The 17,359-nt window shown below is 43.7% G+C and overlaps 1 protein-coding gene across 1 annotated transcript in view; it reads left to right on the forward strand.

The window, feature by feature from the left end:
- The first annotated feature begins 478 nt into the window (after positions 1-478).
- The window catches only part of SACM1L (SAC1 like phosphatidylinositide phosphatase), a 281,982-nt gene continuing 265,101 nt past the window's right edge, over positions 479-17,359 (forward strand). The window contains exon 1 of the mRNA XM_073630675.1: positions 479-659. Within this exon, the coding sequence (XP_073486776.1) occupies positions 631-659 (29 nt within the window). The 5' untranslated portion in view covers positions 479-630. The remainder of the gene's footprint in view (positions 660-17,359) is intronic.

Below are 17,359 nucleotides of genomic sequence, written 5' to 3' on the forward strand. Positions count from 1 at the left end.
CTAGCGGGTCGCTTTTGACCCCCGCTAGTGGCAGAAGAAGGGATTAAAAGCACCCGTGTTGCTCATTTCAATGGGCAGGGCGATTTGGTAGAGTTGTATACAGCGCTCCCAAACCACCCCAAATATGCTGCTTTCAGGACTTTTTCTACCGTCCACCAAGCGCACCGCCCCAGTGTGAAAGCACTCGGTCTTTCACATTCGGGCTGCATGGGAGGCCGTTTAAGACGCCTGAAAACTGCCTCAGTGTGAAAGGGGTCTTATAGGTTGGGGCTGCCATTCATACTCTCATTTCAAAAATGCTAGCTTCCTGGTTGTGTGTTTTTTTTACTAAAAGTAGAATTAAGAGTCATCACGAACGACTACTAATTCCCTCAGCACTCATTTCCCTATTGTCAGTCTTATTCTGCAGACTAGCCGCTCCCTCGAAGCTCTCAGCCGCCCTGAAGCAGCAAAGCCCTTGGATCCTTATCAGCCACCGTAGATGAAATGTCGGCTCTTGGTGACGTCAGAGGAAGTTGGTGTACAGTACAGAATGTGACTTGCTTGCTCTGGGTCGTGTTGTGCACAAGACCGGTGTGTACGTTGTCTGTGTGGCATTCCGTTGTGTAAGTCTGTGAACATTAGTGGACCATGGCGCTACTCTACGAGAACCTGAAACTGTAAGTAACTGCCACGTACTGACCGCCTGGGTGAAAGGTGTCCTAGTTCTTTCTCTGACACAGGTGAAAAGACGTCATCCCGAATGGTCAGTCATACAACCGACTGGCTGTTTAGTGGATCGTGCTTTTTTATACATATTTTTTTATATCCTCTTGTTTGTGTTCGTCAACATGTAACAACCAGGATGTGTATTAACTATGCTGATATGTCCGTTTCCCTGGGGTTAGTGTCGTCTCTGTTTACTGTGTGGGCTGGTTGTGGTCGGTTTGTCCATTGATCGATGTTCAGTGATCCCCAGGGCCTGTGTGTGATGGAGTGAATGGTGCAGGGTGTGTGTAGAAGGGAGTTTAGGCCAGAAGAAGGAAACGGCTATCTATCTCTGGTCAGATCATTCTAGGTGGTAATCACATTGCTTGCTGTTATTACAGTTAAATATACATAAAGCCCAAATCTTTTTAGTTTTACACTCTTCTGGATTTTAATGCTGTCTCAGCTACAAGGTGGTCACCATCATTCACTCTCTGTCTAATGGCCCGTACACACAAAATCCGAAAATTATAATGAAAAATACCACTTTCAAATCGATTGTACGATAATCGGATCGTTAGTACACAGCTTTCGAGAGCCAATTGTGAGAGTTCATCCGATATTATCCGATCAGACAAGCACAACATTTTTTTTTGGACAATGCCAGGTTGTACAATTTTCATCTAACCACTTTTTACCCCCTTCCTGACCAGAGCACTTTTTACAATTTTTGGCACTGCGTCGCTTTAACTGCTAATTGCGCGGTCATGCAATGCTGTACCCAAACTAAATTTGCGTCCTTTTGTTCCCACAAATAGAGCTTTTTTTTGATGGTATTTGATCACCTCTGTGGTTTTTATTTTTTGCACTATAAATGGAAAAAGACCGAAAATTTTGAAAAAAACAATATTTTCTACTTTTTGTTATAAAAAAAAATCCAATAAACTCAATTTTAGTCATACATTTAGTCCAAAATGTATTCAGCCACATGTCTTTGGTAAAAAAAAATGTCAATAAGCGTATATTTATTGGTTTGCGCAAAAAGTTATAGCGTCTACCCCCCCAAATGACCCCATTTTGGAAAGTAGACACCCCAAGGAAATTGCTGAGAGGCTTGTTGAGCCCATTGAATATTAATTTTTTTTTGTCCCAAGTGATTGAATAATGACAAAAAAAAAAAAATTTACAAAAAGTTGTCACTAAATGATATATTGCTCACACAGGCCATGGGCACATGTGGAATTGCACCCCAAAATACTTTTAGCTGCTTCTGAGTACGGGGATACCACATGTGTGGGACTCTTTGGGAGCCTAGCCGCATACGGGGCCCCGAAAACCAAGCACTGCCTTCAGGATTTCTAAGGGCGTAAAGTTTTGATTCCACTCCTCACTACCTATCACAGTTTTGAAGGCCATAAAATACCAGGACAGTTCAACACCCCCCCCCCCCCCAAATGACCCCATTTTGGAAAGTAGACACCCCAAGCTATTTGCTGAGAGGCATGTTGAGTCCATGGAATATTTTATATTTTGCCACAAGTTGCGGGAGAATGACAAACTTTTTTTTTTGCAAAAAAAAAGCCTAGCTGTGTACGGGGCCCCGAAAACCAATCACCGCCTTTAGGATTTCTAAGGGCGTAATTTTTTGATTTCACTCCTCACTACCTATCACAGTTTCGAAGGCCATAAAATGCCAAGATGGCACAACCCCCCCCCCCCGCACCAAATGACCCCATTTTGGAAAGTAGACACCCCAAGCTATTTGCTGAGAGGCATGGTGAGTATTTTGCAGCTCTCGTTTGATTTTGAAAATAAAGAAAGAAAAGAAAAATGTATTTTTTTTTTCAATTTTCAAAACTTTGTGACGAAAAGCAAGGTCTGCAAAATACTCACTATACCTCTCAGCAAATAGCTTGGGGTGTCTACTTTCCAAAATGGGGTCATTTGGGGGGGATTTGTGCCATCTGGGCATTCAATGGCCTCCGAAACTGTGATAGGCAGTGAGGAGTGAAATAAAAAATTTACACCCTTAGAAACCCTGAAGGCGGTGCTTGATTTTTGGGGTCCCGTATGCGGCTAGGCTCCCAAAAAGTCTCACACATGTGGTATCCCCGTACTCAGGAGAAGCAACAGAATGTATTTTGGGGTGTCATTTCACATATTCCCATGGCATGTTTGAGCAATATATCATTTAGTGACAACTTTGTGCAAAAAAAAAGAAAAAATTGTCTTTTCCCGCAACTTGTGTCACAATATAAAATATTCCATAGACTCGACATGCCTCTCAGCAAATAGCTTGGGGTGTCTACTTTCCAAAATGGGGTAATTTGGGGGGGGTTTGAACTGTCCTGGCATTTTATGCATAACATTTAGAAGCTTATGTCACACATCACCCACTCTTCTAACCCTTTGAAGACAAAGCCCTTTCTGCCACTATTTGTTTACATGAAAAAATAATTTTTCTTTGCAAGAAAATTACTTTGAACCCCCAAAACATTATATATTTTTTTAAAGCAAAGGCCCTACAGATTAAAATGGTGGGTGTTTCATTTTTTTTTTCAGACAGTATTTGCGCAGTGATTTTTCAAACGCATTTTTTGGGGAAAAAACACACTTTTTTTTAATTTGAATGCACTAAAACACACTATATTGCCCAAATGTTTGATGAAATAAAAAAGATGATCTTAGGCCGAGTACATGGATACCAAACATGACATGCTTTAAAATTGCGCACAAACGTGCAGTGGCAACAAACTACATACATTTTGAAAAGTCTTTACAGGTTACCACTTTAGATTTACAGAGGAGTTCTACTGCTAAAATTACTGCCCTCGATCTGACCTTCGCGGTGATACCTCACATGCATGGTGCAATTGCTCTGTACGTTTGACGCCAGACCAACGCTTGCATTCGCCTTAGCGCGAGAGCAGGGGGGGGACAGGGGTGCTTTTATTTATTTATTTATTTTTTTGCTTTTTTATCTTATTTTTAAACTGTTCCCTTTTTTTTTTTTTTTATTTATTTTTTTATAATTTTTATTGTTATGTCAGGGAATGTAAATATCCCCTATGATAGCATTAGGTAGTGACAGGTACTCCTTTTTTTGAAAAAATTGGGGTCTATTAGACCCTAGATCTCTCCTCTGCCCTCAAAGCATCTGACCACACCAAGATCAGTGTGATAAAATGCTTTCCCAATTTCCCAATGGCGCTGTTTACATCCGGCGAAATCTAAGTCATGAAATGCTCGTAGCTTCCGGTTTCTTAGGCCATAGAGATGATTGGAGCCATTCTGGTCTCTGATCAGCTCTGTGGTCAGCTGGCCGAATCACCGGCTGCATTCTCAGGTACCCTGTTGGGACAGGAGAGCCAGAGAAAAACATGGAAGATGGTGGGAGGGGGGGACATTCCCTCCCACTGCTTGTAAAAGCAGTCTAGACGCTAATTAGCTGCTAGGATTGCTTTTACATGACAGCTGACCGCTGGCTGAAAAGAATGATACCTAAACCTGCAGGCATCATTCTGGTATAACCACTCAAAGTCCAGCAACATACCAGTACGTTGCTGGTCCTTGTTGGGCATATATTGTAATCTTTTTTTTCATGCAGCCTGTATGCTGAACGAAAAAAAGAGATTGATAATAACAATAAAACATTGCAGAATAGAATACAGTAAAAAAGAGCAGAACAATAGAGCGAGAATCGAGAGAGAGAGAGAGAGAGAGAGAGAGAGAGAGAACAATAACACGACAACTATTTTTGTTTTTTTTATTTTATATATTTTTTGTGTGTGGGTTTTTTTTTTTTTTTTTTTTACACCTTTTTTTTTTTTGTAACTGTAACTTTTATAACTGTAACCGGTTCCAGGTTCGGGTCTCTCAAAATGAAATGGGATCTTGGGAGACCCTGTGAAAGTGTGCCTAGTCTGTGCAATGCTGTACCCTACGCTAATACTCAACTAGTGTATGGTAGCGTTCAAAACATTCACCAATGCAAAGACCAGGATTGTCAGGACAGGAGGGACAATAATAGCAGGTGTCACGCCTATATCCGCGCATGCTGCAGACACGACATCTTTTTTGGGGGGGTTCATTGGGTAGGGGTACTTGGGAGGAGATAAAGAAAATGCCTCTCATGCACCTGACTGCATTTGGTTGGGGATGTGAATGGGGGAAGTATGGGTGCTGCAGAAGTGGTGGGTTCCCAATTAGGATTGGCGAATGCAGCAGGAAGGGCATTATGGGCACGACGGGCCTGTGTTTGTCTTCTTGGTGGCAGCGGGACACTACTTGTGCTTGCCACCTCATCAGCTTGAACTGCACTTATGGGACTCGCCACATCACCAAGTGTTACTGCAGTGCTGGTTTGACTACGACCGGGGTGTACTAGGCCGCTGGTGCTTGCCAGTTCACCAAAACACTACCAAAAAAACTGTTAGCGATCGCAGGGATCAGGCCTGACTCTGCAGTTATGCGTTTAGTGTTTTGTAAGTGACAGTGACCGATCGATACTGCACTTGGGTGGTCTGGGGTGGGCCGGGCGGAGGGGCAAAACGCAGGTGCTAGCAGGTATCTGGGCTGATCCCGCTAACACTGCATTTTTGGGAACCCTAAACTGTTGGGGACGCTAGTATAGATCTGATCGGATCAGATATTGATCCGTTCAGATACTAAACCACTATGGGAGGTGTATGGTGCGTGCGTGGGTGTTAGCGGTACTGGCGCTAACCTGACGCTGCCTGGGGCGACGCAGACCCTATCTGACCCTAAAACCTAACTTATATCACCGCCGGGCGATTAGGGGGCTAAATCTTTATTAGGTAATAAACGGCGTGTGCCCTGACACTATAAAAAATAAACTAACTAACCAGCATCACCCGTAACAGTTATACGGTGATCACTGGTTAAAGGGTTAACTAGGGGGCAATCAAGGGGTTAAAACCTTTATTAGGTAGTATATGGGGGTCCCTGACGCTATAAAACGCTGACGGCAAACCTATATATTTACCTCCCTAACTAGCGTCAACAGTGACACTAATACAGCGATCAGAAAAACGATCGCTTAGTGACACTGGGGACGGGGGGTGATCAAGGGTTTAAAACTTTATTAGGGGGGTACCCTAGACCTAAAGGGGGCTAATACTAACTGCCCTACCACTTCTAACTGTCACAAATTGACACCAATGCAGTAATCAGGGGAAAAAAAAAACTGCTATTGGTGTCACTGTGACGGGGGGGTGATCGGGGGGTGAAATGTGTGCCTAGTGTGTTTTACTGTAAGTGTAGTGTTTGTGCGCTTACTCAGATGTCTTCTCTCCTCGGCGCCAGAACGGAAAATACCGAAAATACCGACCCGAGGAGAGATGACATCACTTCCTCTGATGCTGTTTACTATACAGCAGCAGAGGAAGATTCTCATTCGTCGGGAGCGATCGCGAGGGGGTGGCCATGAGTGGTCTCCCCCTCAGCCTGGATCGCTCCCTTAATGATGCCGACCGCCTCGGGCAACGGGTACGTGATTTTGCCTGCCCGTGCCATTCTGCCGCAGTATATTTGCGTTAGGCGGTCGGCAAGTGGTTAATCAGTACAGTTATCGTCCGAAAATGTAATACAAATACATTACAACTCATGACATCACGTCCTGATTTTTTAATCCTTTTTTTCATTCCGACGTACGAGGATTTTCGTAACTTTAGTAAACACTTCATGTTCGATAAACGACAAGCATACAAAAAAAACGGACGATCTGTTGTCCGATTTTTGGATTGTATGTAGGGGGAATTAGGCTGGGTTCACACTGAGCAATTCTTTAAAAAGCAATCGGCAGCAGATTGTTTTTCATAGTGCGAACGTGTCACCCCCTAATTCCTGTGTGGTTGTTTTTTTTTTTTTTTTGTGAGTAGCAATTTTCAATGGAACTAATGCACGGCAACAGCAAACCAAGCATTTGACTCACAGTTGCTGGGGTTGGGGGGGCCTTATTGATATATATGGCCGAGTTTGACAGACATTGCCCACTGTCAACTCGGCACATCGAATAGTATCACAGGCTATATTGCGGACTTCAGGAGGACGGTCAAAGGGCAGTAAAGCTGACTCAACCAGCTGTTTTTATTTGCCCATGTGAGAGAAGCCTCGTTGACATGTGCTGCTGTCATTGCTGTCCCCAGAATGATTTTCAGAAACATTTGAAAGGACGACTCAGAGGCGATACCTGACCTTTAACTGCCTCTGCAAACCTTTGAAGACCCTCCACAATAACATGCATTACACGCAGTTGCATTACGGCCCCATTCACTTTAATGGATTGTGTTTGGTTGGGGGTACTGCCTGTCAACTGCAACCGACCGAGGCAGCTTATACTAAAACTGGCCATACACTAATTGAATTTCGGCCAGTAGTGATTGGACAAATTTCATTCAATGTGTGGCCCCTTTTTTACTTTAAAGAATAATTTCACCTTTTGTAACATGCTATATTACATCCATTTTCAGAGCGTAACATGTTTCTGTTTTAGCAGCCCCCAATTCCCTGTTGTGACAGTGAGCTGGGCATCTTCTCCTCACACTCGCTGTCACAATTTTAAATAACAGCTGCCGAATGAGGCTCCACCCACCCGGCTGCTTCATTCATTCACTGAGTTCTGTGAATGGGAGAACTACAAGTACCAACAGCCTTTGCGGCTGTCGGCTTGTAGTTCTCAACGAACTACCAGGGTGCTGTTGAGCATTCTAGGTAGTTCATTGATTCTTCCTGTCAATGTGTAACTACCTGCTCATACGAGGTACGATGACGATGACAGTCTTCAAGAGCCCTGCTTTGCACCCACGAAAATGCTTTGCAGGCGTGTAGTAAAAAAAAATAAAAATGAATGCACATTTTTATTTTTTTACCTGCAAAAAGATGTGAATTTATTATTATTTTTTACAAAGGTTATTTTTTCCTTTAAAATTTAATTGTAGGGCCTTATACAGATAGCATACCCTTATGATCACAGATCTGCTATCTGAAAGATCTTTGATGGAAAAATATCAACTACTAAACACTGAACACTACAGATTCACCCAAATACACCACTGTATGCAAACCTTAGCACGCAAGGGTGATCTAGTGACAATGACTCCCTTGGAACACGTGTTGACAATATGATAAACTCAGGGGTCATATATTGGCTATATATACGATTTTAACACATATCTTGAAAAACCGAATTATATGATTCAATGGGAACAAGATTTTCAAGAAACCTTAGATCTTGAGGAATGGCACTCGATAGCATTGACAGCTTCTCGATCTCTTGCCAACACCTCAATTATAGAAGCTAATTATAAGCTTTTATTAAAATGGTATATGGTACCGGTCAGACTGGCCACTTTTGTACCCGGGGTGCTTTCGGGGATGTGGCTAGGTGGGAACAGCATACCATATATGGTGGACATGTCCCAAAGTAAAGAGACTCTGGATCAGGGTCTACAACTTTATATCCACCCTCACCCAGATTAACCTAATCCGCGAAACGCGCACTCCTGGGTGGCAGGGTAGTTGAAGCCTCAAAAAACCATAGAAGGCTTCCTACATTTATACTCGTATCAACTAAAATCACAAAAGCAAGAAACTGGAAGTCTGCAGCCCTACCATTCGACCAACTTAAACACAAAATGTCATGGCTTATGTTAAATGAAAGACTAACAGCGGTTATGCAGGATAAAATGAAGTTGTTTAACAAAGTATGGGACCCATGGATCAGATACCTAACAAATGATCCCCGGACAATCACGAACCAGGACCCTTCTTGAATGACATGACAAGGAGCGTGGAGCCAACCCCCTCCCCAACTCTGCCCCCCATTAACTCTGAGCCCATTTTCCTTCCTTTTATAATCTATTCCCTTTTCCCTCGTTAAGACACTGGTCTAATGAGGTCTGGAAAGCCAGGCTCCCCCAATAGATAGCTGGGGAGCTGGTGTCTCCCAGCGGGCGGGACGTACTCTGAGACCTAGGTTATAGAGCATGCATAAGGCCACAGAATATGATGTAAGGTGGAGGAACCATTGTATGGTCTGGTACATAAACCACAAATACTAAAGTAGATAAGGTACAGTTTACATCAGGACTTGGCCTTGAAGGAAATGGCTTTGAAGGAAAAAGAGATGTATTCCTTGCTTGTATTGTATGTATGATGGACTGTGAATACTATACAATGTTCAAAGGGATGCCAAGGTCTTTTTTACCTGTACTGTGAAAACTTTAATAAAAGTAATTGAAAATAAATTTAATTGTAATGCCTTATATTACCTCCAGCTTCTCTAGGTTAAAATGCTGATCTTCCTTACACAGAACCCCTAAAGTGATTGTAAACACTGGATTTTTAATTTTTTTTTTTTAATAATAAATATGTCATACTTACCTGCTCTGTGCAATAGTTTTACACAGCAGCCCCGGTCCCCTGCTGGTGCTTCTGGCCCCTCCTGCCTTCAGAGTGCCCCTATGGCAAGCAACTTGCTATGGGGGTACTTGTGTAGACTCAATTCTTAGCTGCACTTCTGCCGAGCATGAGCGTGCAAGGCACATGAATTTGGTGAGTGCGTTTCTTAACCGCTTCCCGACCTCCTCATGCAGATATACTGCGGCAGAAGGGCACGTACAGACAGATTAACGTACCTGTACGTTGGCCTTTAACCTCCCTGGCGGTTTTCCCGAGTGTGGCTCGGGGTTAAAATTCAGTACCATTAGCGGTAACCCCGAGCCACACTCGGGATCGCATTGCAGGATCCTGGGGCGGCGTTACTTACCTTGTCCCCGGGATCCTGCGATGTCCCCCGCAGTGTCCGAGGGCTCCGTCCTCCTCCGAAGCCTCTCCGTGCCAGGCTCCGTTCCCTGCGAGCGGCGCGACGCACGGGGGCGGAGCCTGGCGGCAAATTAAAAAAAAAGTCAAAATCATAACACATACAGTACTGTAATCTTACAGATTACAGTACTGTATGAAATGATTTCACATCCCTTTTGTCCCCAGTGCTCTGGCCCATGCCCTGCATGCACTTTTACATGATATACACTGTTCTTTCTGCCTGGAAACTGGAGATTGTCCATAGCAACCAAAAAGTGTCCCTTTACGTCAAAAGTGGCTTTAGACCAGCTAGAAAACAGCGATAGTAAATTAGAACACTTGCACAATTGAGCGATAGTGAATTGTGGGGAAATTTATTTTATTACTATTTTTTTAAATTTTTTTAATTATTTATTTTTATTTATTATATTATAATTTATGTTTTTGTGTTTCAAACTTTATCATACCCGGGATATCTACTAGACTCTGGTTTGGACAGATTTAAGTGTGTTATTGTTAAGATTTACAGACCTACAATATAAAACGCCAAATTTCCATGCAAAATAATTGTACCGCTTTCAGCACCTAAAATCCGAAATAATCATACCGCCAGGGAGGTTAAGAGGTGGCTTGTGGGCGCGTGGCGCCGGGAGCTCTGTGAGCGTGATCTCGGGTCCCGCAGACTCGATGTCTGCGGGGATACCTGCGATCGTTTCACGGAGAGGAAGAACAGGGCAATGCTAATGTAAACAAGCATTTCCCTGATCTGCCTAATGACACTGACACTGATTACCGCTCCCTGTAATCGGGAGCGGTGATCAGTGTCGTGTCACACACAGCCCATCCCCCCACAGTTAGAATCACTCCCTAGGACACACTCAACCCCTACAGCGCCACCTAGTGGTTAACCCCTTCACTGCCAGTCACATTTACATAGTAATCAATGCATTTTTAATCGCGCCAAAAGTGTCCTATCTGTCCTCCCATAATGTCGCAGTCATGATAAAAATCGCTGATCGCCGCCATTACTAGTACAAAAAAATTATTAATAAAAAATGCCATAAAAGTATCCCCTTTTTTGTAGACGCTATAACTTTTGCGCAAACCAATCAATAAACGCTTATTGCGATTTTTTTTTTTTTTTTTTTTTTTTTACCAAAAATATGTAGAAGAATACGTATCGGCCTAAACTGAGGAAAAAATGTTTCTTTATATATTTTTGGGGGATATTTATTATAGTAAAAAATATGTAGCTTTTTTTTCAAAATTGTCGCTCTTTTTTGTTTATATCGCAAAAAATAAAAACCGCAGAGGTGATCAAACACCACCAAAAGAAAGCTCTTTTTGTGGGAAAAAAAGGACGTCAATTTTGTTTGGGAGCCACGTCTCACGACCGTGCAATTGTCAGTTAAGTCGACGCAGTGCCGAATCGCAAAAAGTGCTCTGGTCTTTGGCCAGCCAAATGGTCCGGGGCTTTAGTGGTTAAGAGGAGCGGAAGCACATGCGGTGTGGTGGAAGACTTGGAATAACACAACTGTTATAGAAACATACGTTTGAAGTCATGGAGTCAAAATCTAGACTGTTTTATGGACTTTAATTTTTGTCACTGATGATACAGTGACCTTCACTTGTCACAGGGTGTTTATTGTATTTTATTTTGTTTGTCATAGTATTGATATGATTTACAATACTTTAATATCGAGAGAGAGAGATCGAGAGAGAGAGAGACTTTTTTTCTTTAATCGTCATTCTGTCCCAGTCCCAGCCACCACGGCCACTATTCAGCAGAGGTTGAGGGAGAAGGGGGCATCGCCGCACCTGCGTTCTCCTGCTGCTTTCCTCAGGCTTTGCCCATCGATACAAATTCCGTCCCCAGCACTGCCCATCATTGAAGTATCCGTCCCTCGCCTACATGAACGTGCCTCGGCAACGCGAGACAACAGCTGATCGTAAACTCAGCTGTTCTGAGGCTCCGGGCGGGGCATGCGCAGTTACACCTGGGCACTATTTGCTAGCCGGGCACCCGGTTTTCGACAGAACACCGGTGCTTAGACACTCGGGGCTATTGGCCCCACATTCGGGGCTCCAGCCTCAATAGCCCCACCTTAACGACGCCTATGGCACCACTATTTACGCTCCTGTAAGTGCCAAGCATCCAGTGCAAAGATTTCCAGTTTTGGGTGTAGTACACTGATTACAGTGGGAGTCGTTCACTGTACCCTATCCTCCTTTAGGAAAAAGCCATGCATTCCTTGGACAGAATGCAACGTGTTCTGTGATTGGAGGAGGTGCATCTGAACGGCACATTCTCCCACCCCCAGCTTATTTAGTTTTTTATTACCTGCTGATCCTGCAAGTAGATCCATTCATTTTCTACTTCCAATAACGGCCCAAGCATCCCAGCAAAAGTGGCAGTTACAGGTGTTGGGACAAACCATAAAACACTGATGGAGCTAACAGTGGTCAGTTTTTATTCATATAGTTAAAATCTTTTTTTTTTTTTTCCCCCAAAAGAAAACAAAAAAACTGTTGCAGTAACTGCTTTAGCGCTCATTTACATCTCAATCCCCACGTTCAGGGATCAGTTTCGCACGCACGTTTACATGCATTTGTAATTAGTTTTAGTGAATAGTGAAATCAGAGTAAGCAATTTCAGTACAGGGTATACTTACTGTACCTTTCCATCAGCCCATGTGTTTTTCAAAAAACATTGCTTTACTGCTCCCTGTCTGCTTTAAGTATTCTACACTATCAATGTATGAAATACCTGCTCCTCTACTGGGCACAGTGGTTCCTACTGCTGGCTCATGCATCATTACAAGATGTATGAGTTTATAAATGATATTGGGTCTGGGATTAAAAGAAAAATTTCTGTCTTTGCAGATGACACTAAGCTATGTAGTGGAATAACGTCCTTATTTACAAGCCAACCTCAATGCCTCTAATTGGGCAACTAAGTGGCAAATGAGGTTTAATGTTGATAAATGTAAAATTATGCACTTGGCAGCTAAGAATATGCATGGATCATACATACTAGGGGGAGTACAACTGGGGAATCAATGGTGGAGAAGAATCTGGGAGTTTTGATAGATCATAAGCTCAATAAAAGCATGCAATGCCAAGCTGCAGTTTCCAAATCAAGCAAAGTCCTTTCTTGTATCAAGAGAGGTATGGACTCCAGAGAGAGAGAGATCATTTTGCCCCTATTCAAATCATTAGTAAGACCTCATCTGGAATATGCAGTTCAGTTTTGGGCACCAGTTCTCAAAAAGGGTATCGGGGTACTGGAGAAAGTGCAGAGAAGGGCAACCAAACTGATAAGTGGCATGGAGGATCTCAGTCTAGAGGAAAGATTAGTTAACTGAATTTATTCTCTCTTGAGAAAAGGAGATTAACCACTTGCCGACCACCTGCCGTCGTTATACGTCGGCTGATTGAAGAGGAATTTAGTTGTTATGGCAGCAGCTAGCTGCCATAACCCCGGTATCCTCTTCTTCAGCGGGCGGTCCGCTTTCAGATAAAAGTGGTCTTTGCAGCGGATTTGCCACAAGATCACTTTTATCAAGGCAGGAGAGGGGGGCCCCCCTCCCGCCGCACTTCGGTGCTTTCTGTCGGTCAGTCTGTGGTATGGAGCTGACTGAGGGGAAGATGGCCCCCGCTCGGCTCCATACCATTGCAGGGTGGAAGCAACTTTAATACGTCACTTCTGCCCAATGCTCTTAAAGGGACTTTTTTTTTTTTTATTGCATTTTAGTGTAAATACCCCAGATCTCACATTAAAGAGGTCCTGTCATGCTTTTTTTCTATTACAAGGGCTGTTTACATTCCTTGTAATTGGAATAAACGTGGCACAACTTTTTTTTTTTTAAAGAACAGTGTAAAAATAAAAAGTAAAATAAATAAGTAAAAAAAAAAATTTTTAACGCGCCCCATCCTTCTGAGCTGTTTTTTTTAAACATCGCCTATGGAGATTTTTAAGGGTAAAAAGCTGTCGCCATTCCACAAGCGGGCTCAATTTTGAAGCGTGACATGTTGGGTATCAATTTGCTTGACATAAGATTATCTTTCACAATATAAAAAACTTTAACTTTACTGTTACACATTTTTTTTATTTAGAAAAAAATAAACAAATACTGCAGCTGCTGACTTTTAATAATCGGACACTCACCTGTCCCCCTCCTCTCCCTCTTCGGCGCCGGCATTGTCACTGTGGGCGTCTGGCTGTGGTGCCCAGGGAGGACGTGGGAGCTGGAACCCTCTAAAAAGAGGGTCCCCCCCCCCCAAAAAAATGCGGACGTTCCATTTTTGAATGGAACTCCGCTTTAAGTGGTTAAGGGGGGATATGAGCAACATGTACAAATACATAATTGGTCCATATAGTGAACTTGGTGTTAAGTTATTCACTTTAAGGTCATCACAGAGGACAAGGGGGCACTCTTTACATCTAGAGGAAAAAGATTTCCTCTCCAAATACGAAAAGGATTCTTCACAGTAAGAGCTGTGAAAATGTGAAATAGACTCCCTCCAGAGGTGGTTCTGGCAAGCTCAGTAGATTGCTTTAAAAAAGGCCTGGATTCTTTCTTAAATCTACATAGTACCCAGTTATATTAACATTTTATAGGTAAAGTTAAGCCAGGGAAAATCTGATTGCCTCTCGGTGGATCAGGAAGGAATTTTTTCCCCTGCTGTAGAAAATTGGATCCTCTGGATCAACTGTGGGTGAAGGATTGTGTATATGGGATTGTATTTTTTTTTTTTTGGTTGAACTAGATGGACTTGTATCTTTTTTTTCAACCTGACTAAAATGTAACCCACAGCGAGTGGCAGTTCAAACGGGCATTCAATCCACCTGAAGGGTAGAATAATTAAGTCAGCCAGGGACCAGTAAAATGACAGTTTTTCAATGCAGAGGCTACTGTAAAAGTAAGTATATTCGCTCTTTAATGAGTATGCTTTTGGACAGAGTAACAAAGCTGCCGTCGGTTTTTTTTTTTTTTTTTTTTTTGTGGATGCCTCTGCCAAATCCACTAGAATGGTGGCTAAAATTGCAGACCTATGAATTACAATCCATAGAGCCTTTTGTTTATAGACTTGAAATAAGAGGCACTGGGGACAAGATGGGACTCTGTGCTGTTCCTTTTTAATTGGTTGCAAACTCTTACAAACACCTCAGGTGACACACAGAGAAAAAACAAATCCTCCTACATTAGTTGTACCTGTCTATCTGCAGTCTTCTCTTCTCTACAGCTGTCCAAGGTGCAATATTTTATAAGCTTGTCTGATAGTTCAGGAAACAGGGCCTGAACTGAAGTTGCACTCTGTAGAGCTCTGAGAGGGAGAACTCCTGAGCGCTGATTAAAGGGAAGATACTCAATCTGTTAGAGGTCCCTCCCCGTCACCCTTTTTCTCTTGGAGTCAGGAAAACTTGTCAGAAGTGATTCATGCCGATAGCAGAGAAATGAAGCAGCAGATAGAAATTACACTTTTAATTGAGACAAGTACACACTATGGAGGGCTATGCTTTGTTGTTCATATTTTGTGTCTGAGGTTTACAACTACTTTAAAGCTGGCCATACCTGTATCAAAATTCAGCCTGTTTAGCACTGACCAGACAAATTTTAATCCATGTGTGGGCACTTTGATTGCACAGAAGTCGCTCTGCCAAATGACTTCTGTAAAACCACCCTGTTGGGTTTTCTCAGTCAGCACTGCGGGCTATGTAATAGGAAACCCCCCTCAGGGATGGGACTTTATATGCAGCAAAAACACCAAAATTGTATAAAAATATACATTTCTTTATCGTACATCACGGGACACATTTCTTTATCGTACATCATGGGACACAGAGCACCATAGTAATGACTATCTGGGTTATACGCTACCTTTAGGTGATTGGACACTGGCAACCAAAAGTAAGGCGGTTCCTCCCATATAACCCCTCCCACACGGGAAGTATCTCAGTTTTTTCGCCAGTGTCTTGAAGGTGATGGTCATGGCTGTTGAAGCTCTTCAAATTCTTCAATGATGTCCCAGTGAGGATGTTCTGATCATATCCATTCGGATGGCACAAGAAAGCTAAAGTGGATGGTACCCGAGCCTCGGTTCAAGAACGAGGTTTTGCCTGTAACGTGTTCTATATGGCACTGGACCCTTGTTAAAATTGGTATTCCTGGTCATATATTTACCCAAGGTAATCAGAAGGGTGCCTTACAGGTCCAAGGGTGTGGACCCCAAATATGGGGAACCCGGTCCTTGAAGGTCCATAGAGGCGCTACCCGCCGTGATGGGGGAAGATTGGGCCTGGTAAAACAGGTCCCGCAGCGTGGAACAGTGAATACTCCCTCTGGGATTCCTAAGACTGTTTTTTACCTCTAACCACGATATGCCTTGTGTAAGTAACAGCTGTTACAGACTGACCGGCTGCGGCGTGAACTTGTAGCGGTGCGTGCAGCGGGTGTGCGCGCGTGCACCACGGGTGGGCCTGTGCGCTACGGACGTGCACAGCATGTGCCGTGGGCGCGGCAGATGCCCGCATTTGTGTGTATGCTGCAGACGCGTGCGCACGTTCTGCACGGTCGAGGTCATGGACAGGCTTCATAAAGGCTGGAGCTCCTGGCATGCGCTGTGGAGACACAGAGCAGCTGTACTTGGGCACGTGAGCCTGGAAGTTTTTGGACACAGTTGCAACAAGTTTGACAGGAGTTTTTTACAAGCCGTGACAACTACATATACGCTAGTTACAGGCTTGTGGTTCAGTGAGAATACTTTTCTTGTCTTGTAAGCAATGTCTTCCAGAAAACGAGGTACAGGGAGCAGAGCAAGTACTGGGGTAAGAGTTCCTCCTTTAATAACAGGAGACCAACCTCATGCTGATGCAGCCTCAGTCTCCCCTGAAAGACTTGCGGCTTCTGGCCTGGCTGAGCCACTGCAGCTGTCAGGCGTTGTGGCCACTACCAATGTTCCTGCCTCAGCTTACTAAGGATGACTTTGCATCTGCCCTAGCGGGCCTTGAGGGCAAAATAGCTGGTATGATTGCCTCAGTAACACGGGGGGGAGAAAACGTAATAGATCGCCGTCTCCGGAGCCTGGCCCCAGTGGTGAGTCACTTGAGCACCAGGACTCCCGTAGCCAGATAGGTCCAGGTGATCTGGAACCAGAATGGGCAGAGGATTTGGAGGAGGTGGCCATAAAAGACCGGGAGGAAGGAGAGGCTGAGAATTCCTCGGCTGAGGATTCTGGTTCAGAGGAACCATTTTCAGCTTCCCACCCCGAAAAATTGTTTATCCAATCTCTGGCTGAGATAGTACGAGCTGGGTTTAAATTACCCCCGGTTCAGAAGCCAGGACTCTCCTGCTCTACTTTAGGATCCTTGCGACCTAAGCAGGGTTCCCAGGCTTTCCCTTTGCATCCATTATTGGAGCAGGTGATTTACGCAGATTTGGATCACCCTGATAGGATATACTTACCTCCAAAGAGGTTCTCACTGTTATATCCTATGGAGGAAAAGTTCAGGAAGAAATGGAGTACACCTTTTGGTTGATGCCGCCATTTCTTCAGTAAATAAAAGTCTAACCTGTCCAGTGGATAATGCCCAAGTTTTTAAAGATCCGGCTGATAAGAAGCTAGAGTCCTTGCTAAAAGCCTCCTTTGCGGTGGCTGGTTCAGCAGTGCAGCCAGCAGTAGCGGCTATCGGAGTTTGCCAGTCCCTGAAAGACCGCTTTAAAAGGTTGGTTAGGAACCTACCTTGTCAGGAGGTATTGCAGTGGACGCATTAAAGGACTCAATCCAGCAGATGTCGCACTTTGCGCTACTGTCAATACATACGCACAGGGTCTTGTGGTTAAAAAAC

The sequence above is a fragment of the Aquarana catesbeiana genome, linkage group LG05 (genome assembly GCF_042186555.1).
Source record: "Aquarana catesbeiana isolate 2022-GZ linkage group LG05, ASM4218655v1, whole genome shotgun sequence".
Taxonomy (NCBI): domain Eukaryota; kingdom Metazoa; phylum Chordata; class Amphibia; order Anura; family Ranidae; genus Aquarana; species Aquarana catesbeiana.